The sequence below is a fragment of the Rana temporaria genome, chromosome 8 (assembly GCF_905171775.1).
Source record: "Rana temporaria chromosome 8, aRanTem1.1, whole genome shotgun sequence".
Taxonomy (NCBI): domain Eukaryota; kingdom Metazoa; phylum Chordata; class Amphibia; order Anura; family Ranidae; genus Rana; species Rana temporaria.
In genome coordinates this window covers 31,487,147-31,509,323 of record NC_053496.1, presented here as the reverse complement: position 1 = coordinate 31,509,323, position 22,177 = coordinate 31,487,147, and the positions used below count along the sequence as shown (strand labels likewise).

The 22,177-nt window shown below is 40.4% G+C and overlaps 1 protein-coding gene across 1 annotated transcript; it reads right to left on the bottom strand.

Moving 5' to 3' along the window:
- Positions 1 to 698: 698 nt before the first annotated feature.
- Positions 699 to 13,966, bottom strand: VAX1 (ventral anterior homeobox 1). The gene is made up of 3 exons (XM_040361492.1): positions 12,675 to 13,966; positions 9,259 to 9,446; positions 699 to 1,435 (listed from the first exon to the last, which is right to left on the bottom strand). Exons 1-3 carry the CDS (start codon positions 12,913 to 12,915, stop codon positions 974 to 976), a joined length of 891 nt encoding a protein of 296 aa, XP_040217426.1. The 5' UTR covers positions 12,916 to 13,966; the 3' UTR covers positions 699 to 973.
- Positions 13,967 to 22,177: the final 8,211 nt, after the last annotated feature.

Here is a 22,177-nt window from a genome sequence, read left to right as displayed (position 1 = left end):
GTGGTCTCAAGTTGAACTATTCTGAGGTTTTGGGCATCAGTGGCAATAACGATAGAGTGTCTGAGGTTTGGGGGTCACTGGCACTAATTTAAAGTATTTTGAAGTTTGAGGATTGGTGGTATTGGGTTACAGTATTCTGAAGATTGGAGATTACTGGCTTTAAATTTTAATATTCTGGGGTTTGGGGATTGGTGGTAATAAGTTATAACAGTGGTCATCAACCCTGTCCTTAGGGCCCACTAACATGCCAGCTTGTATGTATTACCTCGGGGAGATGCAGACTAGAATACTGCAATCACTGAGCAGCAAATGATATCACCTGTGATGTATTTCAGTTATCTTGCAAAACTGGCCTGTTATTGGGCTCTGAGGACAGGGTTGATGACCACTGAGTTATAATATTGTGAGGTTTTGGTTGATGGCATTGAAGGGGAAAGTACCCCGAGGTTTGAGGGTCAATGGCATTAGTTTACAGCATTCTGAAGTTTGGAGATCTCCGTCAATAAGTTATAACATTCTGAAGCCTCGTACACACGACCGAGGAACTCGACGGGCGAAACACATCGTTTTGCTCGTCGAGTTCCTTGTTAGGCTGTCAAGGAACATGCTCTCTTTTTGGCTCGACGAGTTCCTCAACAGTTTCCTCGTCGAAAAATGTACACACGACCGGTTTCCTCTGCAAAAAAAAAAAACAGCAAGTTTCTTGCTGGTTTTTGCCGAGAAACTCGGTCGTGTGTACGAGGCCTGAGGTTTGGGGATTGGTGAAAGTGAGTTTAAATATTTTGAGGTTTAGGTTGATGGCATTAAGGGGGAAAGTACTGAGAAGTTTGGCAGTCAATGGCATTAATGGTAGAGTATTCTGAGGTTGGGGATTGGTGGCATCAGGTGGTAGAGAATTCTGAGAATTTCAAGGTCAGCGGCATCACATGCCTGATACATTTAGTCGGAGAGGGTCGCCCCACATTAGGAATAGTCAGTCCAGAGATTTCTTCTCTAGAACGTCTTTAGATGCATTTCTAGAGTAGGGTTCAAAGGCTGAGGAGCTGAGGTACCTGGCGGAGAGTTCCTGGAGGTTCCCTGCCATTGTCAGTGGGTTAGAGGATAACCGGTTGGCCACAGTGCCCAGTAAAGATGGCACAGGCATGCTGAAGATGCTGTGCCCTGAAGAGTGCAGTCCAGGTTGGTGAGGGGGGGCATTGGTGACTTCAGGGATGGATGGACCCCCGGGTCCAGAATTGTTGGTGGCCCGCAGTGCTCCTGCGGCACAGGCTGGCAATAGTCCAGGCAGACCAGGAGGGGACAGGAGGCGGCCTTGTTCCAATAGCCGTAGAACGCTGCAGGTGGCTGCAGTTTCTGAGACAACTGACCGCAGCTCAGAGTCCTTACCCTGGTCCTTTTTTTGCTTTGTCCTGCGATTCTGGAACCACACTTTTACCTGTCAAGACAAAAAACAGAACCATATGAGCTAAATTGGAGGAGAGAGAGAAAAGTGGTTGTTCTAGAGAGAAGGGAGAGATAAAGGAGAAAAAGAGACAGAGAAAGTTGAAAGGGAGGGGGGAAGCATAGCTCCCAACTGTCCCTGATTTGAGGGACTGTCCCTGATTTGTCCTTCTGTCCCTCTTTCCTCCTCATTTCTCCCTCATTTGGGTCTGATCTATATAGATGTATATAAAATGCACTTTTTATCTATCAAAAAGTGATTCCCAGTGCTGAACCTTTAATCTGATTTCTAAATTGCTGCATTTGTAAAATCCTAAAGACAGTATAAAGGAACAGTAGTGGTAAAAAAAAAACACTTGTGGGTTTAACCAATCTTGCTTTTTGTACAAGTCTCCTTTAAGGGGGGCGTGGCAAGGGGTGTGTCCTATGCCTGCATACTTTTGCTGATAGGTGTCCCTCATTCCCATCGCAAAAAACTGTGAGGTATGGAAAAGGGAGAGGTAAAAATGGGGAGGGGGGGGGGGGCAGGTTTGAAAGAAATGTGGGTTAGAGATAGAAGACAAACAAGGAAGAGACAGAAAAGGGTGAGATTAAAGAAGGGATAGAGGGAAGAGGCAATGGGTATGGAGATAAGGAGAGAGAGGTGTGGAGGGGGGATAGAGGGAGTGAGAGAGAGACATAGAGGAAGGGCAAGATAGAGAGTGAGAGAGAAAGCTAGGAATAGACTGAGAAGAAAAGTAAATAGAGGGACAAGGGAAAGGGAAGAAGTGTATGGAGGTACTAGAGAGAAGGGTAAAGTGGGGTATAGAGTAGTTGGGGAAGGGTAAGCAGTTTCAGGGGAGAAGGGTATAGTCGGGTATGGAGGAGTATGAGGAGGGGTATGGAGAAAGGAGTGGGGGTAATGGGCGGAATGGTATAGTGGGGAATGGAGGGGTATGGAGGAGTATGAGGAGGGGTATGGAGAAAGGAGTGGGGGTAATGGGCGGAATGGTATAGTGGGGAATGGAGGGGTATGGAGGAGTATGAGGAGGGGTATGGAGAAAGGAGTGGGGGTAATGGGCGGAATGGTATAGTGGGGAATGGAGGGGTATGGAGGAGTATGAGGAGGGGTATGGAGAAAGGAGTGGGGGTAATGGGCGGAATGGTATAGTGGGGTATGGAGGGGTATGGAGTTACTGGGGAGAAGGGTATAATGCGGTATGGAGAAGGGTATGGAATTACTGAAGAGAGGTATAGAGAGGTATGGAGGAGCATAGGGAGAGGTATGGAGGAGAATGAGGAGGGGTATGAAGAAGGGTATGGTGTTACTGGGAGGAGGTATGGTGGTGTATAAGGAAGAGTATGGGGGGGGAGGTATGGAGGTACTGGGGAAAGGTATGGGGGTTTATGAGGAAGAGTATGGGGAGAGGTATAGAGGAAATGGGGAGAGGTATGGGGAGGGGTATGGAGGAGTATGGGGAGAGGTATGGAGGTAATGGGGAGAGGTATGGGGAGGGGTATGGAGGTATGGGGGAGAAGGGTATAGTGGGTTATGGAGGGGTACAGAGGGGTATGGAGGGGTATAGAGGGGTATGAAGGAATATCAGGATGGGCATAAAGGGGTATGGGGAGGGGTATAGGAAGGAGTATAGAGGAGTATGGTAGGAGTATGGGGAGAGGTATGGAGGGGTATGGGAAGGAGTATGGAATGGTATAGAGGGGTATGGAGGGGTATGGGAAGGGGTATGGAGGGGTATAGTGGAGTATGGGGAGGGTTATGGAGGGGTATAGTGGGGTATGGAGGGGCATGGGGAGGGGTATGGAGGGGTATTGTGGGGTTTGGAGAGGTATGGGGAGGAGTATAGATGGGTATGGAGGAGTATAGAGGGGTAAGGAGGAGTATGGGGAGGGCTATGGAGAAGTATGGGGAGGAGTATGGTGGAGTATGGCGGGGTATGGGAGGAGTATGGAGGGGTTATAGAGGGTATGGAGGAGTATGGGGAGGGGTATGTTGAGGGGTATGAAGTAGTATAAAGGTATGGAGGGGTATAGAGGGCTATAAAGGGGTATAGTGGGGTATGGAGGAGTATAGAGGGATATAGAGGAGTATGGGGAGGGGTATAGTTTAGTATAGTGGGGTATGGAGGGGTATAAGGAAAAATATGTAGGGGTATGGAGGAGTATAGAGGAGTATGGGGGAATATGGGGAAGTATAGAGGAGTATGGAGGAGTATAGAGGAGTATGCGGAGGGGTTTAGTTTAGTATAGTGGGGTATGGAGGAGTATAGAGGAGTATGGGGGAGTATGGGGAAATATAGAAGAGTATGGGGAAGTATGGTGGAGTATGGGGATGTATAGAGGAGTATGGAGGAGTATAGAGGAGTATGGTGGAGTATGGGGTAGTATAGAGGAGTATGGAAAAGTATGAAGGAGTATAGAGGAGTATGGCGGAGTATAGAGGAGTATGGAGGAGTATGGGGGTGTATAGAGGAATATAGAGGAGTATGGTGGAGTATGGGGAAGTATAGAGGAGTATGGTGAAGTATAGAGGAGTATGAGGAAGTATGGAGGAGTATGTGGAAGTATAGAGGAGTATGGTGAAGTATAGAGGAGTATGGTGGAGTATGGTGGAGTATGGTGGAGTATAGAGGAGTATGGAGGAGTATAGAGGAGTATGGAGGAGTGTGGAGGAGTATAGAGGAGTATAGAGGAGTATAGAGGGGTATGGAGGAGTATAGAGGAGTATGGAGGAGTGTGGAGGAGTATAGAGGAGTATAAAGGAGTGTGGAGGAGTATGGAGGAGTGTGGAGGAGTACAGAGGAGTATAGAGGAGTACAGAGGAGTATGGAGGAGTATAGAGGAGTATGGAGGAGTATAGAGGAGTATAGAGGAGTATGGAGGAGTATAGAGGAGTATGGAGGAGTATAGAGGAGTACGAAGGAGTGCAGAGGAGTATAGAGGAGTATGGAGGAGTATAGAGGAGTATGGAGGAGTACAGAGGAGTATAGAGGAGTATGGAGGAGTATAGAGGAGTATAGAGGAGTATGGAGGAGTACAGAGGAGTATGGAGGAGTACAGAGGAGTACGGAGGAGTATAGAGGAGTACAGAGGAGTATAGAGGAGTACGGAGGAGTATAGAGGAGTATGGAGGAGTATAGAGGAGTATGGAGGAGTGTGGAGGAGTATAGAGAAGTATGGAGGAGCATGGGGAAATATAGAGGAGTATGGGGAAGTATGGAGGAGTATGGTGGAGTGTGGTGGAGTGTGGAGGAGTATGGAGGAGTGTGGAGGAGTATGGAGGAGTGTGGAGGAGTATGGGGGAGTACAGAGGAGTATAGAGGAGTATGGAGGAGTATAGAGGAGTATGGGGAGAGGTATGGAGGAGTATGGAGGAGTGTGGAGGAGTATAGAGGAGTATGGAGGAGTATAGAGGAGTATGGAGGAGTATAGAGGAGTATAGAGGAGTGTGGAGGAGTATAGAGGAGTGTGGATGAGTATGGAGGAGTGTGGAGGAGTATAGAGGAGTATGGAGGAGTATGGATGAGTATAGAGGAGTATGGAGGAGTATAGAGGAGTATGGAGGAGTATAGAGGAGTATGGAGGAGTATAGAGGAGTATGGAGGAGTATGGAGGAGTATAGAGGAGTATGGAGGAGTATAGAGGAGTATGGAGGAGTATAGAGGAGTATAGAGGAGTATGGGGAGAGGTATGGAGAGCATTAGAGATATAAGCAGTGAGAGAAGATCGGGTGTTGAAGAAATAAATGAAATCGGACATGGAGGAGGCGGACATTGGGGGATAGAATGATATCACAAGGTACTCTCGGGTGGGATATTCATACTGTCGGTGCCTCATTGATCGATCTAAATCGTATGACAATTTGTCCCGGCAGTATAGAATCTGCTACATGTGCCCAGATCGGGGATAGTCCCGGAGATCTCACCCGGAGAACAGATGGAGATGATGGGATCTGTCATCCGATTCGGAGTTACATTGTACAATGTTATATCCCAATCCAGTGAGCAGACAAGTCCCAACTGTACACAGAATATACTGGACATAGACGGAGCGATATCCCCTGTGTATAAACACTCAATATATCCCTATACATCCGAGAATGCATCGCCCGATAATTCTATCTTCTCAGATTCCGGGGAAGTGCCCATACACTACATTTTACTGGAGCCAAACCGGATCCCTCCGACTCCCCACACAAACAGCCGACCGATTTTTAGTATAACATAATAATAAGGAGAATAACTAACGAAATTTTAAAATATGATGATTTACTAATAGAGATTATGTAATGTATTATTATTATTATTATTATTATTATTATTAGTATTATTATTATTATTATGATTATGATTATTTTGTTGTTGTTATTAATACAAATATATTTAAAAAAGTTATGAGAGCTGCATAACAATAATAATGATAAGTGTAAAATGATCAACAAAAGTCGCAGTAGCAAGATTTTAATAATGATCATTATTATTGTTACTTTGTATTTAAATATAAGTATAAATATAATATCCTCACATTTTCTTACTGCTGCTAATAATATTAATAACGACAACAGAAATAATTATAATAATGATCATGATGATAATCAGAATTATAATATTATTATATTTGTGTTTCTTTTATTTATTTATTATTTCGTTATTGATACCAATGATGATGATATTATTATTATTATTATTATTATTATTATTATTATTATTATTATTATTATTATTATTAGAGGAATTGGTACATCAGGTCGGATTATGGATCGCAGTGTGTACATCCCTCCCTTTCTATTTGTATTATATAAATAGTTATAATAATATCATGGTAATATAGAAACAATCGGCGGTGTAATGTGAGGACAGTGCAGATTATAATCGGGAAATAGATGATTCACATATAAGAGAATATGGAGGGAAATAATTAATAGGAAATAAATGATGTAAGTGATGTAGAATATAGAAGACAGAAAAAAAAATACATATTGGGAAATAATTCTGTACATTATGTACATTAGTTAATGCAGCAGAGAGAATACAGAAGAGCCGATATGTCCCACCTGGATATATTATAATATAAAATAATATAATATAATATAAAATAATATAATATAATATAATATAAAATAATATAATATAATATAATATAACATAATATAATATAAAATAATATAATATAATATAAAATAATATAATATAACATAATATAATATAAAATAATATAATATAATATAAAATAATATAATATAGTATAATATAATAAAATAAAGAGGGATCTATATAGGTGAGTGGGGGACTGTACATCGCACTGCCATAGGATGTCATCTATACATTTCTATATTTACTATACTATAAATACTATACTATATACTATACTATATTATATACTATACTATATATTCTATATACTATACTATACATACTATATTATATACTATACTATACATATTATACATTTCAGATATATGAAGAATAATAGACTCCAGGAAGGGGGTTTCACAAAATTCCCCCAGAACTGGACTCGCTCAGGGTCTACGAATATTCTGATATTGGTGTTCTAAAGGTCGGAGGAGAAGAATAAAACCTGACAAACGAATTTTAGGATCCTCCAGAAAGAAATGCAATATAATATAACCCTATGGTATCAATAGACTACAGTGTGTAGATATATATTACATGAATTTTATTATTATTATTATTATTATTATTATTTATTATTATTATTATTATTATTATTATTTTGTTAATGGGGATCATTATAAGAAATTATTACATTTGAATTATTTTATAAATAATATATTGCGTATATCACTATCAGCTATGTCCTTCAGTCTGCCACCCTCAGCAATTGATCAGGACAATTTGATCGGGTGCTGGTCTGTCAGGATAATCGCGCAGATTTTTACACTGATAGTCCCAACAATTATGGGTGGAGAATAAGATGTGTATCTGTATATTAAAGTCCAGGCTCTGTATAATAAAGCCCAGGCTCTGTATATTAAAGCTCAGGCTCTGTATAATAAAGTCCAGGCTCTGTATATTAAAGCCCAGGCTCTGTATATTAAAGCCCAGGCTCTGTATATTAAAGCCCAGGCTCTGTATATTAAAGCCCAGGCTCTGTATATTAAAGCCCAGGCTCTGTATATTAAAGCCCAGGCTCTGTATATTAAAGCCCAGGCTCTGTATATTAAAGCCCAGGCTCTGTATATTAAAGCCCAGGCTCTGTATATTAAAGCCCAGGCTCTGTATGGTGTGGTAAATGCCTTTGAATTATAAGGTTGAGTCTCTGTACGATGTGATAGAAGCTCTGTATAATAAAGTGGAGGCTTTAGTGGAGGTTCTGTATAATAAGAGTATGTTTATAATACGTTGTAAGCTCTGTATTTTATATAGTGGATGTTTTGTATTGTAAGTTACAACTTCTGTATGTTATGATAGGATCTGTATGGGTCTGTATAGTAAGGTGAAGGCTCTGTGTAGTGGAGGTTCTTAGCTGTCTGGTATGATATAGAGGCTGTGTATAGTGAAGGTTCTGTGTAATGAGGTGAAGGCTCTCTGCAGTGTGATGGAGGTTCTGTATAAAAAGGTGGAGGTTCTGTATAAAAAGGTGGATGTTCTGTATAATAAGGTGGAGGTTCTGTATAAAAAGGTGGATGTTCTGTATAATAAGGTGGAGGTTCTGGATAAAAAGGTGGAGGTTCTGGATAGTCGATGGGTGCTCTGGGCAGTGAAGGTTCTGCATAACTGTGTGGACTTTGTGTTGTGTGCTGCAAGTTCTGTATATTAAAGTGAAAGCTCTGTACAGTGGAGGTCTCGGTATGCTATCATAGGGGCTATGTACAGTGGAGGGTCTCTCTGTCTGGTGTCATAGAAGCTCTGTGCAGTGGAGGGTCTCTGGTTTCATAGAGGCTCTGTATGGTGTCATAGAGGCTCTGTACATGGAGGGTCTCTGGTGTCAGAGGCTCTGTACAGTAGAGGGTCTCTGTATGGTGTCATAGAGGCTCTGTACATGGAGGGTCTCTGGTGTCAGAGGCTCTGTACAGTGGAGGGTCTCTGTATGGTGTCATAGAGGCTCTGTATAGTGGAGGGTCTCTGTATGGTGTCATAGAGGCTCTGTACAGTAGAGGGTCTCTGTATGGTGTCATAGAGGCTCTGTACAGTGGAGGTCTCGGTATGTTATCATAGAGGCTCTGTACAGTGGAGGGTCTCTGTATGGTGTCAAAGAGGCCATGTACATGGAGGGTCTCTGGTGTCAGAGGCTCTGTACAGTAGAGGGTCTCTGTATGGTGTCATAGAGGCTCTGTACAGTGGAGGGTCTCTGTGTGGTGTCATAGAGGCTCTGTACAGTGGAATGTCTCTGTATGGTGTCATAGAGGAGGCTTTGAGGTAGGAGGTATTTGAGGTATGGGGTAGAGGAGGTACAGTGGAGGCTTTGCGGGTATGACAGGCTCTGTACAGTGGAGGCTTTGTATGGTATGACTGGCTCTGTACAGTGGAGGCTTTGTGGGGTATGACAGGCTCTGTACAGTGGAGGCTTTGTATGGTATGACAGGCTCTGTACAGTGGAGGCTTTGCGGGGTATGACAGGCTCTGTACAGTGGAGGCTTTGTATGGTATGACAGGCTCTGTACAGTGGAGGCTTTGCGGGGTATGCCAGTCTCTGTACAGTGGAGGCTTTGCGGGGTATGACAGGCTCTGTACAGTGGAGGCTTTGTATGGTATGACAGGCTCTGTACAGTGGAGGCTTTGTATGGTATGTCAGGCTCTGTACAGTGGAGGTTCTGTGGAGGCACTTTGAGGAGGTTGAGCCTCCAGTGGAACCTCATACCTGGGTCTCTGAGAGGTTGAGTTGCCGGGCCAGTTCTGTCCTCTCTCGGCCCACCACGTACTGGCACCTCTGGAACTCCATCTCCAGCCTGTACAGCTGCTCCGCGGTGAAGGAGGTTCGTGTCCGCTTGGGCCGATCCAGGTCCAGCCCCTTCGGAAGGATGATCTCCCGGATGGAGCCCTTGGCATCTGAGGGGGCAGAGAAGGATATCAATTAGTTCCAAAAAAGTTTCATTACTCCACCCCTAATCCCAACAATCCCTACCAGGAGGGACCCCGGAGTCACTTCACTAAATCCCCAATTCTACAAACCATCCATCACAGGGACCCCTGAAGAGTTCTGCTGGGGCCCCCAAAACTCCTCCTGCCGGACCCCAGCAGCCCAGACACTCTGGAATCAGATCATTTTCTCTTTTATACTTCCTCTGAAAACTAATTATTAAATTAAATAAATCAGAAGAATATCGGACATTTCTGTTTATTTATAAAGAGAAAGAAAAATAGAAAGAATTTCCCATCCGATACTCTGTATAAAGAAATCATTTCTAAAATATAAGGCTGGACACTGAACCTTCCCGTACATTTTCTGGATCGACCCGATTAGTATTGATTATTTGACTGCTTCCCGCAATTTACAACCGATTTGTATCATCCTTATAAGCACCAAAATTAGAAAAATCACAGAAAAAATAAGGGGGGAAAAATATAATTTTATAATATATATTATAATTATTTGTATTATTTGTCAGGTGTTGTGGAGGGACGATTATTATTAAAGTTATTATTATTATTAAACTGTCTACAACTATATATTTAAAAGAATAATAAACTTTATATTTGTGGTAGTATTAGCATTGTTATTACATCATCAGAATATCAAAAAATATAATTACATATTATATAATATAATATATATAATCTAATACATAAAAATTGTAATAATAATTATATACTGATAATAATAACAATGAAATAATATTATTAACAATAAAAATAACAATCAAGCAACCACAATAAAATAATAATACACAAGAATAAAGCAATAATAAAAACATAATAATAAGAAAAATACTAGTACTACTACTACTACTGTACTACTATTAATAATAATAATAATAATAATAATAATAATAATAATAATAACAATAATAATAATAATAATAATAATAATAGTACTACTATATAATAAGTAAGTATAAAAGAAATAATAATAACAACAACAACAATAATAATAACCATAATATTAGAAAATCTACTGCTACTACTGCAAATAATAATACTATTACTACTACTACTAATACTACTACTAATAATACTATTACTACTACTACTACTAATAATAATAATACTATTACGACTACTACTACTACTAATAATAATAATACTATTACTGTTAATAATAATACTATTACTACTACTACTACTAATGCTAATAATACTATTACTACTACTACTACTACTACTAATACTACTACTAATAATACCATTATTACTACTACTACTAATAATAATAATAATACTATTACTACTACTAATAATAAAAATAATAATAATACTATTACTGTTAATAATAATACTATTACTACTACTACTAATGCTAATAATACTATTACTCTTACTACTACTGATATTAATAATAATAGTGGTGCTCTGTAGTAGTTTCTCTCTGTATTTTTCCTTCATAAAGAACATTTATCTTTCTCAGGGAGCTCAGGGGATTGAAGTAGACTTCTCTCTGGGAGCTGGAGGCAGATTTTATTGAAGTTATCGAGATTTTTTCCCCAGAATTCAGGTCCACTGTGGGAATATTTCTCATTAGGGCACTAATTAAGCTAATGAAATAAAAGATGTGATTATTGTCTATTATTAGGAGATGTACAGGAAGCCTCCAAAAGAGTCACTGAGAAGAATGCTGGGAGGCAATGCAGGAATTCTGTCCCTGGGGGAGGCTTGGAGGGAGGAAAGTGTGAGTAGATACTACCACTGCTGTACACAGACCAGTATGGGGACAAAGCATGGGCTTCTACCTACCCTGTCTGCTACAGAGGATACAGAGGCTGGTATGGTGGGTAGGATGCTTCTAAACAGGATTAGAGTCCGGTAAGGTGGAGAACATGCTAGCGAACAAGAGGATTAGAGTCCGGTAAGGTGGAGAACATGCTAGCGAACAAGACTAGAGGCTGGCATGGTGGATGGGAGGCTGGTGGTCAGGACAAGGGGCTGTTGGAGGCTGCTTTGGAGAGATAATAGAGAGGGTAAATGATTGATATGAAGGGATAGAGGCTGTATAGTTGGTGGGAGACTGACAGCCAATAGGCAGTGTTTGATATACTGTTTTAGGAGGCTGCTATGGGGGGACAGAGGCTTTCCATGGTGGGTATTAGGTTGGTATGAAAGGACAGACCTTAATATGGGAGTTAGGAGGCTGCTATGGAGGGGCAGAGGCTGGTATGCTGGTTGGGAGGCTAATATTGTGGGACAGAGACTAGTATGGTGGTTAGGAGGCTAGTATGGAGGGGCAGAGGCTGGTATGGTGGTTAGGAGGCTAATATTGTGGGACAGAGACTAGTATGGTCGTTAGGAGGCTAGTATGGAGGGGCAGAGGCTGGTATGGTGGTTAGGAGGCTAATATTGTGGGACAGAGACTAGTATGGTGGTTAGGAGGCTAGTATGGAAGGGCAGAGGTTGGTATGGTGGGTAGAAGGCTGCTATAGTAAAAAATAGGCTAGTGAAAGGTGTAAGAGGTTGGCATGGAGTGACAGAGATTCTGTGTGGGGCTTAGAAGGCTACTATGGAAAGACAGAGGCTGGTATGGTGGGTAGAAGTTGCTATGGAGGCAAAAGCCTGGTACAATTTGTAGGAGATTGGTATGGTGGAACGGGATATGGTATGAGGTTTCTATGGAGGGCAGAGGTTGGTATGGTGGGTAGAAGGCTACTATGGAGGCAATAGGCTGGTATCATTTGCAGGAGCCTGGTATGGAGGAGCAGAAGCTGCTATGGGGATTATGGGGCTTCTATGGAGGGCAGATGTTGGTATTTTTGAGTTGGAATCCAGAAGTCTAAGACTTAATGGTACAAAGGCTGGACTAGGGGAATGGACACCAGAATAGGTACAATGAGTCCAATATTTTAGGCACACAGTCTCACTAGTTGTCAGAATTTAACAAGTAGGTTAATATTCCTCCAGTACAGGTAAAATATTTGATTTATGATGGCCTGTATAGGACACACTGGTTGGTGTGAAGGTGCAGAGGTTGGCATATGAACAAATGATGTGTATGGAGGCATAGGATCTGGTATGTGATATTATGGCATGTAGAACAGAGGTTAGGGAGAAGATGGAGGCAGTCTGGCACTGGGACATACACGCTGGTATTGAGTGACTGATATATGGAGACAGAAGTTGGCACGTTACCTCGGACCAGAATTCTCCTGCAGTAGTCTGGGTCAGTTGCTCCACCGTTCTTGGACTTTACACAGTTGTCGGAGGCTCCAGGAGTTGAGTATGTGGCTTGCTGCTCCTTGAGGTAAGAGTCCCCAAGGCTGCTTTGGCTGTCCCTGGAGTCTTTGCCTTCCTTGTGCCCAGGTTTGGTGATTCGGGGCTCCTCTGTGCCAGGGTTGCACCTAATGTCCATACTGCGCGTTTTCTCAAACATATATGGAGAAGAATTCCCTTTGCCGCCAGGAAAAGGGTCCAAGGCTGAAACTGTGGGCGCTGGGGTAACCTGGTAATAAAGAGGGTCCCCAGCTGGTACCGGTGGGAACTCTGGTGTTGATTTGGGCAATGGGTCCCCAACTAGTATTGAGGTATCCTGGTGTTGATTTGGGAAATGGGTCCCTAGCTGGTACCTTGGGCACTTAGGTACGCTGTTGCAGTTTGGGCACAGGGTCACCAGGTATTACCCCAGGCAGGGGGTCTCCGTGTGCTGGTCTGGGGTCTGGAGGATGATCAGGCTCCTGAGGTGCACGCAGGCTCTTGTATCTGGTGTTGCTCGTGTCCAGTGATTGAGGAAAAGCAGTAAAAAGCTCTCATGCCTCCTTATTAGACACACTCATCATACAAGGGGTCGCTGACTAGATGCTGCCACTGATTACGGGTAATTTTCAAGCCTCCACTTTGAGGTTACCTCATGAATACACTAAATTGTTTGGCTAATATATTAGATCACAAATGGACGGTTCCTGAGCTTGTCCCCAATCAAGTCCAGCTTATCCAGAGGCGCACACACAAGTGATTGGTCTGCTGGAGTCAATCACCATCTCCAGGAATGACACAAACAAACAACAACTTTCCTTTTGTGTGAGAAGATTCCCCGTAGATTGTCAGCCCCTGGGTATAATCACCCGCGCTGCCCTTCAGGACTCCCCAATCATCCTCCTCCTCCTCTTCTGCTGCTGCTGCTGAGCAATTTTCTTTAGAGAGAGCAAAATCAGCTCTTGTTGTGTCCTCCAGTTCCCATCCCCGGCCCTCCTGGACTGGCAAGAAAACTCTTTCTGGGGGCTGCGAAGGGTCCTCACCCATCCAGCTGGGCTCCGAGGTGCAGAGGGAAGTGAGCCTGCCCCATTCACACCCCTCCAGCATGGAGCAGAAAGTTGCCTATTATCCCACCAGAGCACCTCACACACAACGCGCTCTAATCCAATAAAACCATTGATTAGGCCACAATGCCTCATTTCAAACCACTGCCCCCGTGCACAGAGTCCTTGTCACCTTGCGAAAGGCCCCTCCTCGCAGACCTGCTCATTCATGGCTTTTATGAGGAATGTGAGGGAGAAGAATGGCCCGAGAGTTGCTAATTATCTAATAGGAGCTTGTATTATCGCACAGCCCAGGGAGGGTGTCTGCTGGGCCCTTGGGGCAGGGTGAGAGGCTACACACAGCAAATGTTGTATAGGGGCTGATAGTACTGGACCAGTAGAACTCAGAGGGTTCTTGTAGTGACTGCAATGAATGGCGCCGTGCAAAACCCAATAGTAAAGGATAGGAAGTCATCAGCACTCCATAGTGGCCTTTCCGAGGTGTGTTGTAAAAACACATCGGGGTTGATTTACTAAAACTGGAGAGTGCGAAATCTGGCGCAGCAAACCAATCGGCTTCCAGGTTTTATTGTCAAAGTTTAATTGAACAAGCAGAAGTTATGGCCGATCCGAATATCGCACAACAGAACTTTTTTCGCTTAATAGTAGAAATTGAATAGTTAACTAAAGTCACGAAAATTCACGTACGACAAAAAATAAAATCAGAAGTGATGTCACGTGTTGTAATGTATTTTCAGATCACAACTATACTGACTGAACGAAAATCGTACGAGGAAAATTTTCGCGCTTGTCCGATCGAATAATATCGGATGAACTGTCGTGAATGGCTCTCAAAAGTAGTGTACACACGATCTGAAAATTGTCCGATTCTTCCTGGGACCACCGTTTTCATACGATTTTCGGATCGTGTGTACGGCCCATTAGAAGCTCATTGGCTACCATGCACCAGATTCTGAGTTCTCCAATTTTAGGAAATCTCCTCCATAATGCCATATAGGCCAACCAGACAATGGTTCAATGTTGCAAGGCAAGCATCGGCATTTTGATTTATGTGACATTATGGGCAGGAATTAACATTTTTATTTACGCCAGAATTTATTAATAGAAACTAAGATTGGAACTGTGCATCACATTATAAAATGATATAAGCCTATTGGAAAGAATGGGCACCACTTGTGCGCCAATTAAAACCAAAAATTTTGTATACAGTACTTTACATGACTGGATTATACTTCTGAAACTCAATAAAAACGTAATGCTGTAAAAAAAAAAAAAAAAAAAAAAACGGCTTGACTGCCCGTTTCCTACTGCGCATGTGTGAGTCGCGCTGCGCTTTATGAATGAGTGGCTGCTCTCTGGGATACACACACGCGAGGAGGAAGACCAGCCGCGGACTAGGAAGAGACAGATTAGGAAGATCTGCCTAGCAACCGCCATTTCTGGTAAGTAAAAAAAAAAAAAAAAGTTTCATTTTTTTTTATTTTTATCTTTTTGGACCTCCGCTTTAAGGTTTGACCTTATATTACAGTGGAACCTCGGATTACGAGCATAATCCGTTCCAGGAGAATGCTCGTAATCCAAAGCACTCGCATATCAAAATCGAGTTTTCCCATAGAAGTCAATGGAAATGAAAATAATTTGTTCCACATTGACTTCAATGTCATGCAATACCGCATGTAGCCAGAGGTGGGGGGGGGGGGCGCCGGAGAGCCTTGGAAATACTCGGGGACAGCTCGGCTGAACTCGGGAACAAAGTATTTCAGAGTATTTCTGAACAGTTCCGAAAGGCTCCGCTCGGCTCCAATCAGCTCTAGCGCCCCCGCACCTCTGGCCGAATGCGGCACTGCACACCGTATAGGCTTAAAGCGGGGGTTCACCCTGAAAAAAATGTTTTCTTCATCTACCATACAAACGAGCATACTAGCGTCAGCTACAGTATGCCTTTTCTTTTTGAGCTGTACTTACGGTTTAATCCGTAACTTTCGTTTCAGACTCCGGCCGGGAAATGGGCGTTCCTATGAAGAGGGGTAAATGATTGACGTCCAGCTATGGCGCGTCATGCCTTCCGAAAAAAGCCGAAATAGGACGCCGACATATACGGCGCCTGCACAGTCAGCTTCTAGTCTGATGCGCAAGCGCCGTATAGCGCCGCGAAGAGCCGAGTCCTACTCCGGCTATTTTCGGAACGTGGGACGCGCCATAGCCGGCCGTCAATCATGTTCCACTCTTCATAGGAACGCCCATTCCCCGCGGGTGTCTGAAATGAAACTTACGGATTAAACCGTAAGTACAGCGCATAAAAAAAAAAAAGGCATACTTTAGCTGATGCTAGTATGCTAGTTTGGATGGTCCAAAGTTATGTTTTTGGGTGAACCTCCGCTTTAAATCCTGCTCGTTTTGCGAGACAACACTCGCAAACCGAGTCAGGATTAAAAAAAAAAAAATGCTTGTATTGCGAAACGCTCGTTAACCGCGTTACTCGCAATCCGAGGTTTCATGGTTTTGGCAAATCCGCAGAAAATCTAATAGTGTGTATGGGGGTCTAAAAAAAGAAAATGAACAAAGCCATCACATCTATAATTCTTTTCGAAATGGTAACAAAGAATTTTCGTTGGAATTTCGCACACCATTAGTGGGCCAATTTTTGTGCGGCCATCAAATTTGAGTGATCGGGCATGTTGTAAATTTTTTGAAGAACAAACGAATCAATGATGGGAGAATCATTAGAATTATTAATCTAATAAGAAATGTGCATGAGCGGTGTCCTATTTTATGTAGCAAAATTAGGTAAAAATTGAGGGCTTGGTTGGTCGAATTTTCGGATTACATCGGATTACAAAACTCATGAAATTTCAGATTTTTGAAAGAAAATTTGATCAGAACTCGGCCCATGAGAATTGTTAGGCTGCAATTTAACAAATGTTTGCTTTTGGGGTTAATAAAGCTTGAAGTCAGTTTCTAAAAGTTTCGCGTTTTTCACACCAAAAACAAAAGTCATGCATGGGATTTCTATCTAAAAATTAGAAGTTGGGAGTTTCGATTTTTCATTTTGAATAAATGATAAATGAGAGCTTGTTCACACGCCCGTACATTGGGCATATGGCGGCACAAAGTAAAAGACACGTATTGTTGTGGCGCACCCGGGAGTAACAGCTGCAGTTTATTTTAACCCAACAGGATGCATTACAGAATATATTACATTTATTTTTGAAAAGTACGCCCGCGCATGCGCATGTGTAAATGTGAGTTCCAGCGGTTCTATGCGTGTAGACATGTGCAGCGTCTTTTGTAATGCATCTCAATGGACAAAAAAAAAGCTGCAGATGCCACAACAAGTGAATTTTACTCTATGCTGTCATACACCTAATGTCTGGCCATGTGAAAGACACCTAAAGAAGATCCATCCAAATATGCAAATGAAAAGGATGGAAAGTCAAATTTAAATGAAAATAGACTTATATATTTAAGTTAATTTTATATAAATATATATAGGAAATATTTATAATACATAAAATATATATTAATTCATTTATTACTTAATTAATAAATTAACATCTAAAACATTTAAAAAAAATTAGTTGTGATGTAACTATTTAGGGTTAAATTTATATATATATAAATATTTATAATATATAAAATATATATTAATTCATTAATTACTTAATGAATTAATATATAAAACATTTAAAAATAATTGAGTTGTGAAGTAACTATTTAGGGTAAATTTTATATATATATTAAAAAAAATTTAGTTTTTTTTATATATTCATAATATATACATTTTTATTAATTAATTACCTAAAAAAAAAAAAGGCATACTTTAGCTGATGCTATTATGCTAGTTTGGATGGTCCAAAGTTGTGTTTTTGGGTGAACCTCCGCTTTAAATCCTGCTCGTTTTGCGAGACAACACTCGCAAACCGAGTCAGGATTAAAAAAAAAAAAATGCTTGTATTGCGAAACGCTCGTTAACCGCGTTACTCGCAATCCGAGGTTTCATGGTTTTGGCAAATCCGCAGAAAATCTAGTGTGTATGGGGGTCTAAAAAAAGAAAATGAACAAAGCCATCACAACTTTTAGAAATTGGGGAATTAGTCAACTGACTTCAAGCTTTATTAACCCCAAAAGCAAACATTTGTTAAATTGCAGCCTAACAATTCTCATGGGTCGAGTTCTGATCAAATTTTCTTTCAAAAATCTGAAATTTCATGAGTTTTGTAATCCGATGTAATCCGAAAATTCGACCAACCAAGCCCTCAATTTTTACCTAATTTTGCTACATAAAATAGGACACCGCTCATGCACATTTCTTATTAGATTAATAATTCTAATGATTCTCCCATCATTGATTCGTTTGTTCTTCAAAAAATTTACAACATGCCCGATCACTCAAATTTGATGGCCGCACAAAAATTGGCCCACTAATGGTGTGCGAAATTCCAACGAAAATTCTTTGTTACCATTTCGAAAAGAATTATAGATGTGATGGCTTTGTTCATTTTCTTTTTTTAGACCCCCATACACACTATTAGATTTTCTGCGGATTTGCCAAAACCATGAAACCTCGGATTGCGAGTAACGCGGTTAACGAGCGTTTCGCATTAGGTAATTAATTCGCATAATTAGGTAATTAATTACCTAATTAATTAATATATTAAACATTTAAAAAAAATGAGTTGTGAAGTAACTATTTTGGGTTACATTTATATATATATACATATATATATATATATATATATATATATATATATATATATATATATATATATATATTTATTTATAATATATACATTTTTATTAATTAATTAATTACTTAATTAATATATAAAGCATTTAAAAAAAATTGAGTTGTGAAGTAACTATTTGGGTTAATTATATATATATATGTGTATATATATAAAAATATATAAAAATGTAACCCAAAATAGTTACTTCACAACTCATTTTTTTTAAATGTTTAATATATTAATTAATTAGGTAATTAATTAATTTATATATATTTTATATATTATAAAATTTGTATATATATATATATATATATATATATATATATATATATATATATATATATATATATATATATATATATATATATATATATATATATATATATATATATATATGTATATATATATATATATATATATTTATATATAATATATAAAATATATATTAATTAATTAATTAATATATAAAACATTAAAAAAACTGAGTTGTGAAGTAACTATTTTGGGTTAATTTTATATAAATATATATATATATAATATATATCTATATATACACATAGATATATCATATATCTATATATATATATATATATATATATATATATATATATATATATATAAAATAGTTATAATATATGAAATGTATTTTAATTAATTAATTACTTAATTAATTAATTAATAATAATTTAAAAATAAATGTTAAAATATTTCTAATATATAAAATATATATTAATTAATTAATTACTTAATTGGTTAATATATAAAACATTAAAAAAATGAGTTGTGAAGTAACTATTTTGGGGTAATTTTATATATATTTATATATATAAATATTTATAATATATAATTTGTATTACTTAATTAATTACTTAATTAATATATAAAACATAAAAAAAAATAGTTGTAAAGTAACATTGTGCATTTATACCTCTAGCCTTCATATGATCAATATTGTAAACATGTGACAATATGTACGATATATTGTAGCAACTATATATTTTTGTTAAAGCGTTTGTTACCCCAACACTTCTCATTTCTGATATTTGCCTGCTGTACTTGTATGCAAAAGTCTGCTGTTCTCTTTATTGCTTCCTTTATGTGAAATCCCTAGTGTGCCTGCTTGTCTCCTTGATTTCCTTTTAAAAAAAACTGACCACACTAAGCAGGAGAACACACCGTGGTCAGTTCTCTAGCTATGCTGGGAACTCAGTATGCTCTCTTCCAGTAATCAGACTTGTCCTGACACCCCCCCGCTGTACAGCCATTCACTGGCAAGCTCAGTGTGCTGCTGCTTTATCTCCCCCTAGCTCAGATGCAGCTGAAAGAAGATGAAATGAAATCACTTTAAAAAAAAAAGGGAAAAAAGGGATTTTAAATGTTTTTTATATCCATACTAAAATGTTTTGCCTTTAATTTCTATTTTCAACTGAATGGGTTGTTTTACAAGGTGGTCGTTTACAATCACTTTAACAAATAAAATACCACTGGGTCTGGCTGCATCCATTTTAACTGTGGTCATCTGAAGCTGCTGTCTGTTCATTTCCTGGATTTACACAGACACACAGAGGCACACCTCCAACCTTGCAGATTTTGTTGGCCCTCTTATGACTCATTCCCGGCAAACTGTCACTAGAGTGAGAGAGAGGGAGAGAGCTGTACATGATGTCATAAGCCTAGGCTAATGACCAGACAAGAAACAGGAAGTGGGCTGTATAAAGTATTTACTGGCAGGAAAAATTTTGTTTTTTAACTATCCAAAATTAAAACAACACGGGCAAAAAATGTAATAGATGGAAAGATGAAAAAATGACTAAAGGTCCACGTTACTTTAAAACCCTCAGACGTCTTACATTGTCAGCCATGGCTGTAATATGTCACGCCTGCACCAGGCTCATCTATAGAGGATAACGGCTCCTCCTCTATGGTCAGTGTCAGCGCAGATGTCACATGATCAGAAGTCCTCCAAGTACGGCCCGGCCATGGGCACTCTATGGTCTGTAAATGGAGGATGTCTACCGCTGGCAGCTTTGATGAAGAGGCTGATGGGTGTTTTTGGCAGAAGCACAAGTCGCCTTCAAACAGGGGAGTGGCTAATTTATAATACATTTAGCAGCCAATTGTCTGTTTTATTTGCTTAATTCTGGAAACAGAAGCAGGAATTTGGTTTTGTGGAACTGATACTTTCCTTCCGCTGAGTTTTTAGTAATCAGGTTTAGCATGGATGAGCGGAGGAGACAGCAGGACACACAGCGAGATATCCTACTGATATATACCCGAAACGTGTCGGGAGATCCTACAACAGAGGGAGGGGCAGAGACACAAACTACTGCAGGGAAATCTCAGCATTGTGGGAGGGGCAGAGACACAAACTACTGCAGGAAATCTCACCATTGTGGGAGGGGCAGAGACACAAACTACTGCAGGAAATCTCATCATTGTGGGAGGGGCAGAGACACAAACTACTGCAGGAAATCTCACCATTGTGGGAGGGGCAGAGACACAAACTACTGCAGGGAAATCTCAGCATTGTGGGAGGGGCAGAGACACAAACTACTGCAGGAAATCTCATCATTGTGGGAGGGGCAGAGACACAAACTACTGCAGGAAATCTCACCATTGTGGGAGGGGCAGAGACACCATTTATCATTTTCCTTCCAATTCACAATTATGTGCCAATTTGTGTTGGTCTGTCACATGCAATCCCAATAAAATACATTTACATTTTTGGTTGTAACATGATAACATGTGGAACATTTCAAGGGGTATGAATACTTTTTCAAGGCACTGTAAAAGTTGATCACCTTTAGCCCAAGGGAACTGGATAGTGACATTCAGAAAACCTAGAATTCAGAAAACTCAGATCTGCAATATTGATCTTTATCCACGTTGGACATACAAGGTACGCCCCAAAAACTTCCATCCAATTTTCTAGAGCGTACCTCGTAAGCTCTGGTCCCTTTTCACAGGCTGTTGTGCTGCTATTTTCAGCAAGATTACCGCACGTTCCTCCTGATCGCTTATATGCCGATCAAAGGAGTGATATTTGTTCTGCAGATGATGACAGTTTTGAAGGAAAGACAATTACACAATTAATACAAAATGTACCTATTTAGCCTCTATTATCCCTTCGTTACCTATAATCAGCTCTAGTTAACTCCTTCCTTACCCTGGGCATTTATGCTGGGCTTTCTCCCCTAGTCATTTATGCTGGGCTCTCTCCCCTAGTCATTTATGCTGGGCTTTCTCCCCTAGTCATTTATGCTGGGCTCTCTCCCCTAGTCATTTATGCTGGGCTTTCTCCCCTAGTCATTTATGCTGGGCTCTCTCCCCTAGTCATTTATGCTGGGCTTTCTCCCCTAGTCATTTATGCTGGGCTCTCTCCCCTAGTCATTTATGCTGGGCTCTCTCCCCTAGTCATTTATGCTGGGCTCTCTCCCCTAGTCATTTATGCTGGGCTCTCTCCCCTAGTCATTTATGCTGGGCTCTCTCCCCTAGTCATTTATGCTGGGCTTTCTCCCCTAGTCATTTATGCTGGGCTTTCTCCCCTAGTCATTTATGCTGGGCTCTCTCCCCTAGTCATTTATGCTGGGCTTTCTCCCCTAGTCATTTATGCTGGGCTCTCTCCCCTAGTCATTTATGCTGGGCTCTCTCC